The 14,127-nt window shown below is 37.6% G+C and overlaps 1 protein-coding gene across 1 annotated transcript; it reads left to right on the forward strand.

Moving 5' to 3' along the window:
- The first annotated feature begins 553 nt into the window (after window positions 1–553).
- Window positions 554–13,348, forward strand: LOC134848247 (uncharacterized). The gene is made up of 5 exons (XM_063865631.1): window positions 554–1,397; window positions 1,728–1,992; window positions 2,400–2,798; window positions 3,182–3,324; window positions 12,924–13,348. Exons 1-5 carry the CDS (start codon window positions 950–952, stop codon window positions 13,244–13,246), a joined length of 1,578 nt encoding a protein of 525 aa, XP_063721701.1. The 5' UTR covers window positions 554–949; the 3' UTR covers window positions 13,247–13,348.
- The last annotated feature ends 779 nt before the right edge of the window (window positions 13,349–14,127 follow it).

Here is a 14,127-nt window from a genome sequence, read left to right on the forward strand (position 1 = left end):
AACCCTCCTAGAGCTTTGTTGGGCTGTGTAAGAGGCTTCTTGCGATATAAATTTTTTATCCTTTTACACAGTAGTTTCAGCATAATTTTGAGTAATTGAAAAACGCTAAAATGACCCATTTAGGGGTAAAGTTCTGGTTGAGAATTTTGGAGAAAAATTGGACCATAATAACTCTGGTGAATTTCTAAGCAACTTATGTTCTCTTCACTTTTTGTCTAATCCTGACCCAGTTTGAGAAAAACGTGTTTAAACATTCAAGTTTTGTTCATTTTGTCCGGATAATTTAAATCAGCACTATATACTCGAAGTTGAGTGAAAAATCCACCAATTGCCATAAGGTTTGAACCAACAAAATTTTTCTGCTATAAACAAAAACTGTTTTCAGGCATTGCTTTTTTTGTCATGAAAAATTTATTGTTATGAATTGGCGCGATGTGTTTTTAAACATTTTGATTGGTAGCCTTGATCAAACAACCGCAGTTCTAATGTATAATTAAAAAGTCGGCATTTCGAGGTCAAGTTATTGAAGTTAGTTTCGAAATTGGCACAAACGCGTTCTGTACTCTCATTTGAAAGGTACACTGAAACACATGACTCGCGTGGCATAATTGGTGAACTGAGTTTGACGTGTTCTTATTTATCTCGCTCCAACAAATCATTTCATACATTCTTCGGCCACTGTTCTTAGAGACCCTTTTCTCTTTCAGTTGACTCAATCTGATAACGCAACACGAACCTTTACATAATAGTGGGTTTTGTTTAAACTTTCTGTTAGATATCTCACTTCAATTTTTGTTCTTCTTGTACTTTTACTTGCGTTCATAATATTATTTTGGTCCAACCAAACTTCTTAAGTTGTGATTGTGAGCCCGATTAGCTACTTTAATCTTTCATTCATAGCAAGTCGTAACTAATTTTACTTAGTAACGAAATTCAACCTAATTTTACTATGTACCTGCGCCAAATTTCACTAGTTTTAGTGCTGCTACAAGCTGGATTTTTAATACAGTCAGTTGTAAGTCAGGACCATTTTAACAGAGATGGTGGAAAGAAGTTTTGCCTGTATGCCCCTAACAACAACCAAATTGCAAGCTACCAAAAAAGCTGTAAAAACTGCAAACTGTTCACTAAACCACTGAGAGCCATTTCGAAGTGCTGCACGGAGCATCCCATTGGTAATGACAGAGTTAGGTGTCTGGATGAAATACGCGTGAAAGAACTGGAAGTGGAGAAACTATTCCTTAAATGGAAAGAGCCTGCTAGCAGAGATGCACAGTACCTGAGACACATGGAAAAATGTGCATCCAATTTTGAAAACGCTTTTGAGAAGTTAAACTGTCAGCAGGACCACAAAGACCCAGTCGAAGCGTACTTCGAAAAGTGCGCAAAAAGCAAGAGTCAGTTTCCATATGAAAACATCATTTCAATGCACGTTTTTGACCTATACGCGCCCTTGAATCTTTAAGTTTAACTAATTCCTTAAAATCTAAGTTTAACTACTTTTAAAATCCTTAAAAAAGTAATTTGGTTCACTTTGAAAACACTCCTTAAAAAAGTAATTTGGTTCACTTTGAAAAAACTCCAAAATTCTTTTTGACATGAAAAGACTAGAGGATCCATTATTTTATTCGTGAAATTAGTGAATGATAATTTCTTGGTTCTAATATAACAAAGCCGACTGTAAGATGATATTTTTTGTTTTTGAGTTTTTTTGTGTTTGCTTTCAGCCTCGCCCGAATGCACTGAAGGATTTGTACGAAAAGTGAAATGGGACGCACTGGACTCGCTCTGTGTGCACAACACAGTAGACGACCACATTCTCCACTCGGACAAGTCGAAGAAGTTCAGCTCGGTGCACTATCGCTGCTGGCAACAACAGGCACTCACTAAAAAGTTGAAGAGTATAATCGAAATAGCCGCAGACATGAACAAAGACTGTCTCAATCAGGACTACGGCATAGAGACCGACTGGGATACCTACCTCTTCAAAACGTCTGTCTGTTCCCACCCCACCCCCTCAAACTTGCAATACAGAAACTTTCAAAAAATCGAACAGTATAAAAGTTTAACACACCGAGCATCCAATTTAAGGAACTAAATTTCGTTTCACGGAAGTCTCCTTTTGCTTTCATGTCATCCAATTTTACACATGTTTTTCGACGCCTAGATTTTTAAATTTTACAGCAAACGCACGCCAAAAAAAACGAAGTGTTTTGTCAAACTTTCAGAAAGCGGTCAGAAACAGAATGTTTGGAAATGTGTCTCAAAACTTTGCTGCTATGCTACTTTCTTCTTAAGCTGATAATTTTCTGATGTGAATAGCATAAATCTTTGTACTTGTGCAGTTGTACACTTATTTGCGATGTTCTCACTGTGATACGTGAGTTGAAATGTTGCAGGACCATCGAAGCTTCCGCTCCAACCTACTGGAATTTGTTGAAAGAGCGATACTACGGAATCCTGGACAAGGTGGAGAACAACGCGGATGGTTATTTGGACTCTATTTGCGTGATGGAGAAAAACTATTATAATCCGGCATTAGATTGCATTGAGACACCCATCACTGAGTCGTTTTTGACATACAAGAGTACAAAGTCGTTTGTGGATGAAGTGGAATCTTGTTGCAAAGGAGTGAAACTTCCGATCTCGTCTTCAGACAAGGCGAAGGTCAAGAAGTGCCTGGATGAGAAATACATGTACGAGCAGTTCTTCCCCCTCAGTGGCCTGTATGCCCGAGGACTGATGCGAGAGAACTTGGGTGTCATGTGGGAGTGTGAGAACGAGCAAATGTTTGATAGGTTAAAGCACACTTCACATGTAGATAATGGTATAGCATTCATTTAGAATTGTATAACTTTCAAAAGTAATTGATGTTTTTGTTTCGACCACTTAATGAAGTAGAAAGAAACTATGACGTGGGGTGCGTTTTGTTTTCCGTTCATTTTTAGGTACCTCAAAAAAAGCGCGTAGGGAGTTAAGGGTGGTGTATCGGGGGGTTTTACCTCTTTCAATGGTGATTCGCGTTTCAAAAAAATAATTGTTTCAGCCTCAACATTCATGAACTTGTACTGTTTGTAATATTTGGACTCGACCCTTTAGTACCATGAGTGTTTAATCTTTTTAGCAGTAATTCGGTCTTTATACTGTTTGTTTCTTTCATGATCTTTTTTATTTTGTCTAGGGGACTGGACTCTGGGTATGATATGTTGACGAATGCGGAGAAGGCCAAGTTCTACTCTCATCATGGCTACCCGGACGATATCGAGGACAGCATGCGACTAGTGAGGACCATGACACCCGAGTCATACCACTTCTTCCTCAGAGGTCAAAATCACTTACTTTAAACCTAACTTACCGTTTGCTAATATTCGTGACAATCAACAACGGTTGAATATCCTTCTGAAACATGACAAACAGCGTGTTCTTATAAGCTTGTTTTGAATACTTAATGACATATTGAATTTTTTGGCGCTGTGCTGATTTATTCTACAGTGCTGATATATATTATCCGTACAAATTGGGTTGACATCAGGTGAAAATTGAAGAAGAAAGTCTTGCTTATTGAAGAAAAAACAACAGCAAAATTATTTTCGTAATTTCTTTGGCAAAACTGGTACAAAATTTTTACGCCAATCAGTCAGAAATAACGCCACAACTATTGGCCCAATCATTGCTAAGATTTAAGCAAAGTGAGCCTCCGACGTGGCCCAGCAAAGTATAAGAAGGTATAATCTTCAAAAACTACTGCAATTTAAGTTTATTTTTAATTTATAGCCAAAATGGTTATTTTTACAAAACAACATCATTTTCTTTAAAAGCAAATTATAAACATTTCGAGCAGTTTTTTTGGAATTTATACCCTCATTCCCTAAAGGAGGCCGAGAGAACTGTAAGCAACTAAATTAAAGTGCACTAAGTTATGCACTATAAAAACATGACATAACTAACGTTTGCTAAATAAGCAGTTAAAATAAATTTCTAACTGAGTTTTCAGAGTAAATCCGATGAAAATTTAGCGCGTAAGTGTTAAACCGTGTAGGTGTGTACTGAGCGATCAAAAGTTAGCGTGTCAACAAAAAAAATCAACCAAATTAGGGCGAAGTGAGCAAAAGTTTACTGAATTAGTTTTTGTCATCTTCCATAAAGTTTTCCAGTTCCGCGTTAAACAATTCGTTATCCAGATCTCCGATTTCATTGCAGTTGTCAACAGCTAGTCTCAAGGATTGATCTGTCAAAGAGAGGGATAGTAGGTCCGATGTGTTCGCTGCTTCGAAGTTGGAGTGGATTGAGAAAATTGGAAATTTGTTATCCGAAAGAATTGGGGATGAAGTCCCGACCGCCCGATCCGGGTTGTAGATAATGGTCAAAAATGATCCAGTTTGTTGCAGATCTGGCCTGTTCGTCCTGACCCTCCTTGTCTATGTATAGTCTTTTACCGGAACACTGAGGAGGTCCTACATTTCGCCCCCACCGACGAAGTTTAAACTCGTTACGGGTTATGTTATTGTTATTTGAAGAACCTTAGACAGCCGTGTTTTCGTCCAAAGAATTGGTTATTTCGTAGATATGGAAGTCTACAGTCGCATCCTTTTGTGGAGTCTCCTTTTTATTCGGCGGAAAGTCTGATTTTTTTGGCTTCTATAGTTGTTGGAGTGTGGTTGGTGGAAGTTGGGTGCGGCTCCGTTCTACGGGGATGATGTTGATTGGGCAGATGAGCGGATCCGACGATGAAGCTTGGCCGTCTAAAACCTCAGTATTTATATTATCCCGAGCTAGATGAGTCTAGGGTGGGAATATTAGAATCAGGTTCTCTAATATTATCAGAAATCGAACGTTCACTAATCATATCTCTGCAAGGGAAACCTCCCGCTATCCATTCCCAGTCAATAAGGTCTGATGTGTCCGACGGAATTAACATTGATTCGTCGCAAGCTAAGTGCCGTGCGTTTAACTAGTGTTCCTTTTTACGAAGATTTGTTTCTATCCGGTTTGGCTGAGGATTCTGAGATTTTGGTCCTTGTGTCGTTATCGGAAGTAGCTAACTCATTTGAAGCCTTGGCTTGGGGCATGGTTTTCTGGCAGTTGGCTGTTTCGCTTTGGTATTCCGCTTTGACCCTACTTCAAATTCAGAGTTAGGAAGCACCGGAAAGAAATTTTTTCCTCTAAAGGAACGAGTATTAGAGTTTGATTTCGGTAGGGCGATGTCGGTTTTTCTGATAATTTTTCCGTCGGATAACTCTATCGTAATTTTTGAAGCAATTATGATCTTCTGGTTCAATTTTCTATAAAAAGTTTTCCGTTTATGCTCTCTTTTTAGTTTTCCGAGGTATATAACCTTTGAAAGGACTTTGTAATGGCATTCGGGACGATGAAGGCTTGGGTGGTGAAGAGTAGTCTGACTAATTGCCTTTCTCCAACGGAAACTAGTTTTTCGCCGGGATTATACGTTCTTATATCCGTCTTCGACCCGGTCATCGGAGTTCCAGTCAAGAGCCCCTCTTTTGATTAGGGTTGATTTTCCATTGTTCAAATTTCCACCGGATTGTGTCAGGTTTTCTATTGAAGCGTATTTCAAAATGTAAACATTTGATCTTTGATTGAAAGGACGAACGAAGGTTCCCGATAAACTTTGAGACCGCGTGTTGTAACGTAGGTTTTTGATGTTCTTGAGCCATTGTAAATGTTTCAATTTCTACAGTATGTTCAAGTTTTTCCACTAAACCGTTAGAGCGAGGTCCGCCTACTGTACAAAATAATAATTTAAAACATTGAAATCTCAAAATCGTGGTCAATAAAATAAAACTCGTGGTCGACACGAATACAAAAGGGAATGCCGTGTAAATAAAAGTAATTTGATGAAGTGGTAGATGTGATTTTAGATGAGAAATTTTGTAAATCTGTTAATGCATATTAAAATATATGTTTGTTCCCCATGTTGAATCCAAAGGACTTGCGAAATCAAGACTTATTTCCTAATTAGGTTCCGGTAAAGGTAATAATTTGCTGATTTGAGTACAAGGAATAATTTTTTTTCACCTTACATTTTTTTTGTGCATTGGGAACTGTTTTTACCGTGGAATTAAATTTGTCGGTTTATTTGAGGCCACCATATTTACTGAGCAATGTATTTCATGCCGAATTGTCCCGGATGGGCCCCGTGAAGTGTCTTCATAGCTGCGTTTCGTAAGGTGAGAAGGATTACCAGTTTTCCATCCTTGTAAAATAATCTGTCGGATTCGCGAAATTCTCGAATAAACTGGGTCAAGTAATGGGAATTTGCATTATTATGTCGACATTATCTTGAAGGGCTTTGACGATAAGACTTAGCATTGGATCTTTCTCTATTAATAGGGCTACCAGCTCAGCGTTGAATAAGGTCCAGAGGACGTTGAAATTTTCTCGGTTTTTATTTACAAGTTTCTCATTTTCTGATAAAATAGGGAATTCGACTGAAACTTGGACACCGGAAGTAGAGGGACTAGTTACAATTTGAGTATTGGACATTTTCACAGTGTTCACAATTATAGATCCCGAGGAGAATTAGTATGGCTACGATTAGGAATTAAAAATATAAAAAACCAGAATTTGACAAAGAAATTTTGGTAGATTTAATGATTTCAAAAAACAGAAGAAATAAATTTGGAATCGAAAAGTTCAGTTTTGTTGTATTTTAAATTACAAATTGTAAGAGTCGAGTTAATTAACTTTAGAACCGAAGCGTTAAAGTAAATACGTAATCATGCGTAATTGGAATTATCCGAATTTGACCCAAAAGCATTGCATTTCGATTTATTGCTTTTCGATTTTTTTAATTGTAGTGACCACGAATTCTTCGTCGTAATGGGATGTGGGATTGCTTTACCCCATGGGTTTCTTGAAATTAGAAATGTCAAGCCCATATCTTTACCTGCCAGATGTTTAATAATAAAATTCTAAGGTAAAAGTTGATCGACCCATCTAGTTAGACGACTACGTTTTTTTTCGGTAATTAGGCTAAAGTACTTAAAAGGGCTTTATGATCAGTAATGATTTCAATTTCCGAGCCGTAAAGATAATTCTTATAATGCTTGACTGCCCAAACAACTCCCAAAACTTCCAACTCATTTATGGAATATTTAGGTTCATGCGGATTCAAAAATCTTGGAGCGAGGGAGACTGTTTTCCAGTCATTCCCGTGGAGTTGTTGTAACGAGGCTCCGAGTCCGTTATGAGATGCGTCTGTTTTTACTCTCATTTTACGCTTATTGTAAAAATGCGCTTTCACTGCAAGATTTACTATTTTTTCTTCCTTTTTCTTCTCAAACGATTTTGTATGCTCTTCATTCCAATTGAATATTGATTTCTTATTTAGCAGCGGCCTTAAAAAACTTCCCAGGTTGCCAAACATTTGGAACAAATTAAATGTATTAGTTTGTTGAACAGAAGATTGATCTTAATTCCCTCAGGTTTTTTGGAATTGGTAAATCTTTGATGGCTTAATTGAATAGTTTTGAATTGCTAAATCTTAGTTTTGTCCGCTAATATTCCGATTCCCGATTTGGATATTTTAAATCCCAGTTTTCTTTTTTCTTACTCAAAGAGTTTACATTTTGGCCACTTAACGGCGAAATTTTATTCGTTTAAACTCGATAAAGTTTTGTAAATAGTTTTTTTTGTGTTCTGTAAAACTTCCTTTGGAAGCCACCCGGATATCGTCGAGGTAACAATTTGTAGAAGAAGTATCTCCGATTGTTGAGTCCATTACTCTCTTGAATTCATTCGCTTGTCGCCAAGCCCATAAAATCCGGTTAACAATTGGTAGGTGCCGGTTATGTCCCCTCCACACCTACTAAGCTAAAATTGCACTGGCTAGTAGTACAGTTGTCAAATGAGAGTTAGCTATAAGCGTTCGTTAAGTCCATAAAATCCGGTTAACAATTGGTACGTGCCGGTTATGTCCCCTTCCCACATACTAAGCTAAAATTGCACTGGCTACTAGTACAGTTGTCAAATGAGAGTTGGCTATAAGCGTTCGTTAAGTCCATAAAATCCGGTTAACAATTGGTACTTGCCGGTTATATCCCCTCCCCACCTACTAAGCTAAAATTGCACTGGCTACTAGTACAGTTGTCAAATGAGAGTTGGCTATAAGCGTTCGTTAAGTCCATAAACTCAGGTTAACAATTGGTACGTGCCGGTTTTGTCCCCTCCCCATCAACTAAGCTTAAATTGCACTGGCTACTAGTACAGTTGTCAAATGAGAGTTGGCTATAAGCGTTCGTTAAGTCCAATTTGGTAAACAGACTTCTTCGGTGGAATCGTTAGAAAGTTGAGCGGCAACATTATCTACTAATTCATGTTTATTAGGCATTCGATATTTGTTGTATATTTGCTTGTTGATAAATTTCGAGTCAAGTGCTAATTTTATTTATTTGTCCTTCTTGCAAGTGATAACGATTGGGCTAATGAATCTATCTTAATGACAATTTGCTAACTTTTCAATGTGACTTCTGGATTTAAGTCGGTCTAGTTCCGTTTTTACTCTTGTCGGTCTAGTTCCGAGTAAATGAAGGGGAAGACATCTACCTTTCAGTTGGATTGATTTTAGTGGTTCAAGAAAGTGAGTAATTTTTGATTGAATTATTATTTTTCCAATCCGAAAAAACCATTGTTAACAAATCTTGGACAAAGTATCTATCTCTTTTCCTTTTTCGGCCTAGAAAATGTCTTTCGTGGCCTTCCGTTAAGAAAAAGTGACATTCGTTGTGAGACCATCCGTTCGAAAACATAAGGATGATTAACTTGCCAGTGATGTTTATTGCGTTATCTGTGAATCTAAGTTATAGATCTTCTGTCGGTTGATCCACGGGATATGTCTTAGGTTTGGGTCTCGTAGTTTTAATTCATGAAGTACATTTCTCTTGAAGCTCACAGGGCTGGCGGAGTCAACTTGTATACTAGGATCACTTAGTTTTTTCGGAGCCCGATTTTTATTATTTTCTTGTTCTTTCACTTCGTCATCGTAGATAGTGGTTACATTTAATACAGAGAATCATTGTCGCTCTGTCCGGATTTTGACCATGCGTTGATTATTCCACACCATTCTCTATTTACACGGTCATTATTTACATCCGCTTGTTCCGATGGATAATTACAATCTGCTTATGTACAATTTGACTATCTACTGTATCTAAAATTTTTACAGCCAGTGTCTTCTGTTTTTCCAGGCTGTTCACGTTGTGTCTTCTGCTGCACACACCGCCAGGTGACCTTTGAAAATGTGCCGATGCATTTCATACAAGTGTTGCTCCGCTCGATATTTACAGTTGGTTCCCTTTTTACATTAAGTTGACTAAAAGGTTTTTTTTTACAGATGATTCCTTGGAATTGAAAGTGTTCGTCATTTTCATGTGGTTAGTCGTTCTTTTTTCATCGATTAGTGCCGCATTTAGTGCTTCTGGGGGTGGGAGGATTTCTGTGAGAAGTTTCCGTTAGATGTCTGAGTTCTTCATATTGTTAATAAAAATGTCTATTATCCATTCATCTTCTCCTGCGGATATGTCGCATTTTTTTTGCCATTTTGGCAAGAGCTGCTCAAAGTTGTTTCAGCAATTCTCTATCTCTGTTTTTTATTAAGGAGCTTACGTCTCTTTCGTAGACGTAGGCATTCGTTTTCCTCAAATGCTACTGATAAATTGTCTCAAAATTCTTTGAAGATTTGGAAAGTTTTCACCCATGTAAATTTTCGGCCTAAACTCCTTCTTTCTTCGTTTCCGAGAGCTAACTACAAAATTGATTGAAGTTTTTTATCCGCTTCTTCGATTCTCATGCCGTTGAATTGTTCGTTTCTGCCTTCATTGATTCCGATCTTTTGCATCTGGAAATATCTGTCTGAGTGAGCAGTTTTCTGTGTTTCTAGTTCGCTATCCTGCGGTTTTTCTAGAATGTGTGGTTTTGGTTGGTGTCTTTCTATAGGATTCAGACGTTTTTCTTTATCAAGATTCTCCTTTGCTATCACTGCAAGTTGAAAAATATCACTCCACTCCTCCCAAGGAATTGTCGGGTCCACCGTATAGTTTTGCCAAAATGAAGGTATGCATCACGTCGGATGCGTAACTGTCTGACTGGGGTAAAATTTTGGGCGCTCATTTTGTCAAACGAAATGCATCATAAAATTTTTGATGAAAATTTCAGCATGTTTTGTCTTCAGTATTCACTTACTTTCAACTCAATTCAGTTAATACGCAATTTTAGTTTGAAAGTTTTATTCTTTTTGTCTGGATATCTCGAATCAGCACTCAATGAAGGCGTGAAGACTTCTTTCCGTATAACAATTTAGGACAATAAGTTAAAAATTCATGACCTAAACTTTTTTCCAACAAATTGGCATTCACTAAACAATGCTGATTTAAATTAATCGGATAAGATCAGTTTGTTCATTTTTTTTTTCAAATTGGGTTCAATGTAATAAAAAAAAATGGTTAGAAGCATTTTGGATTTCTTCTCAAGAAAATATGGTGCAATTTGTTTTGCATGAACTTTTAACAGGGAAAAAATGCCTCGTAATCTTTCCAACCATGTTTAAGGAAATTAAGTTGACTGGAACCATTTTTAACAGCTGAAAGGTAGAAAGTGTCAAGATATTCGGTTTGCAGACAAAATTGTCCCAAAAATGTTCAAAAATTGTCCAGCTATTTGCTAACGTAGACAACAAACGGATCATTTTAATAAAATTTTTGATTAACGAGGAGCAATTTGATATGGTTGCGCAACTAGGCGACAAGACCAGAGTTTTCACTGAATAGCCTATTAGAGACTCAACTCATTTACACATACCTGAACAAGTATCGCTTGGTTGATGGTTACACCAAACGTAGCTGTGACAGATTCTAGTATCCTTATTAAAGCTCTTGACTTGTGTTCAACAATGGAAATTTTTATGCCAAATAGAAACAATGAAATGTTAAATTTTGATGCATTCGCTTATTTAAAACATAGAATTTTGGCTGACACCTCAATTTCGAGGTGACGTGTTCCATCAAAATGTAATGGCCGGCCGTGAGCGCACTTTGCGAGACAAGGTCACTATTCTAATTGATCATAGTCATTTCCCAGATCCAGCCGACATTGAGAAGCAAAAATTCAGAACAGCTCTTAAAACTAGAGCAGTTGTAGCAGATGAGCCACCTAGACAAACAATTCTTTCCACTCAAAGGGACACAAACAGAGAAATTGCAGCAGTGATTCCAAACGATTCAGCCAATCAGAGAACCGTCAACAGAGTCGAGCAGAAAAGACGGCCTAGAATACAGGAAACAATCATTTTTTGATTTTGAACTACCAGAGCTGCTGGAAGTGACTCACATTGGCGAACTTTTTCTTCATTTTGTCTCTGGACCAGATGATAATAGGCAAATTATGGTTTTCAATGCTGTTCCAGTATTGGATTCGCTTAGTTGTGCTGATAATTGGTTCTGCGGTGCCATTTTTCCAACGGCCCCGAATGTCTTTTTTCAGATATACACGCATCAGTAGACGGAGTTCAGGTCCCTATTGTGTATGCATTGCTTCCAAACAATAAAGAAGATACTTATATTCGACTGTTGAACTGTTTCGAAATAGAACTCATAGAATCAGTTTTCACCGTTATTCGAAGTACACTAAGTTTTTTTCGAAAGATGACCAAGTTTTAGGTTTAGTCCAATTTTGAGCAAATAAGCGAGCTAGCAGGCTTATTTCTATTGAAGGTTGAGCCGCCTAACGTTTTTTCAAGCCTTTGAAAATGTTTCTCCTGTACAGTTAGTTTTAGAAGGTTATTAGCGCTAAAAGTCTGTCGGAAAATTGAAAAAAAAAATGATTTTTGATATGTTTTTTTTTCTGTTTTCCCAATCATTTTTCAACAAAAACTGTTGTTTTTCTTCACTATTGCCATCAAAAACCCCTCAGTTCTTGGCTTTTGTTCGGATAGTTTTATCACACCACGCTTGACAAAAACACTAAGTGGAATCAAATATTTTGTAAAGAATGTGGCCAGAACATTGTCTGACTTAAGAGAGAACAGTTATCCTTGTCTGTTTTAGAATCATTCGAAAAAATCTTACCATTCCAGAAAAGTTGCTATTCAAGTTTTGGTAGTAGTGCTAAATCAGAAGCTTCTTGTAGTAAATTTTGTTCCAAAATTTACACACGGATTTTCGAGTAATTCATGATGAATTAAACCGAGCCGAAAACAATCCATTTCTGAGTAAAACTTAAGATTCTCAAAAAAAACCGGAGCATTTCGATTTTATTCCTAATTAGCCGACTTTGAACTAAAACGACCAAAACGGTTTTTTTTGTAACGAACCAAATTTCAAGTAGTTGTAGCAGTTTTTCGGTGAAAACCCAGTATCCAACAAAAATCTCGAATGACTTTTGTGAAAGTAATATTCAGATGGCAATCAGATATATATTTTTTCTTTTTTACGAGGTAGTTAAGCAGAAAAAAAAGATATAACGAAATTTGCGAAACTCTTTAACTAAGTTTTCTCTGAAGTGGGTCGTTTTGGGCTCGGTTTATTCATCAGCAATTACGCGAAAACCAATGTGTAAATTTTAGTTTTACCACAAGAAGCTACGAGTTTAGCCTAACCAACCAAACTTGAATAGGGCTGGAACAACTCAAATGTAAAAACTCCAAGTAAAAAATTTTAGAGAGCACAAAGCAAGCATTATGGGCTGAAGAATTATAGCTAAATCAGTGGTAACCGTGGGGCGTGTAGTTTGGATTTCAATGTATGAAGGTAATGAGTGAATTACACTAATGTATTTACTACTCAAACTGCTAGTGACTTTTTCTGATCAATGAAAGAATGAGGTCAACGATATGGTCAACAGTTTGGTATAAACCAAAAACCTAAAATTGGAAATAAGTCCTATGGTGAGTTGTTGGTGATGGTGTTTAGGATACACGAGCGGGAACGGTACTCTGCAAGGCGGTAACTATGAAGAAGCAGCTTGCGAGGCGTGTGTGCTGGGAGAGAGACTGGCTAGTCAGGCCTACATCTATCCGGGACTAATGTGTCCAGCACTGGTGGCAGAGGTGCTCTACAAGCCCATCCAGTTCGAATCCATCTGTCCAGACAAACTCTTCTACAAGTTCCAGGTGGCCAACTACTGCTGCCTCGACAGAGCACTGGAACAGTACAACCTGGGACCCAACTTCGACCCAGAAACTTGCCCGGACATGAAGCACGTCAAAGTGGAGTGTTTGCCGAAAACTGAGTAGTTATAGTTAGTAACAGATCTGTCAGTACAAGAAAACTGAACTGAATGTTATATTTTGGTAATTTCAAGTTATGATGAATTTGAATTAAAAAAATTGCATAGCAAACAACATTGTTTCCGGAAATACAAACATAGCCTGTCGAAATCAGTAGCAGGCCTTAATGGGGATCATTGATAATGTTACATTCGGCGTTTTTTCAAGATATCGTTTAACTTAACTAGACTTTTGGTTAAATAGCTGACAATCCCCGAGTAGAGATTTTTCACCTAATTTGAAGCGAAATTTGAGCGGTTTGAGCGGTTTTTTTAGACAATTACGCTCAAAATCTTGCTTCAAAATGAGCGGTTTGAACGGTTTTGAGCGGTTTATCTAATAAAACCGCTCAAAAACCGCGCAAGATTTGAGCGGTTTATCTTAAAAAACCGCTCAAAAACCGCGCAAGATTTGAGCGGTTTATCTAGAAAAACCGCTCAAATCTTGCGCGGTTTTTGAGCGGTTTTTTAAGATAAACCGCTCAAAACCGTTCAAATCTTGCGCGGTTTTTTTAGATAAACCGTTCAAAAACCGCTCATTTTGAAGCAAGATTTTGAGCGCAATCGTCTAAAAAAACCGCTCAAATCTTGCTTCAAAAGAGGCGAACACTCTCAAATTGGGATCCCTTCTCGAGAAGACAGCGGACATGGAAGATTCTCTAACAAAACCGTCGAGCAATTTTTTTAACGTTCCAAAATTTTTAAAAATATTCAGCGGACTGAAAAAAAAGAAAGAACTTGAGAGGCGAGCAATCGCATGCTGCCCACTCTAGCACAGCGCGACATAATTTTTTCTAGAACTACAGCAACTTGATGCCAGGCTAAAAGCAATAATGCATAAAGAACGTT

This window comes from Symsagittifera roscoffensis, chromosome 6, assembly GCF_963678635.1.
Source record: "Symsagittifera roscoffensis chromosome 6, txSymRosc1.1, whole genome shotgun sequence".
NCBI lineage: Eukaryota > Metazoa > Xenacoelomorpha > Acoela > Convolutidae > Symsagittifera > Symsagittifera roscoffensis.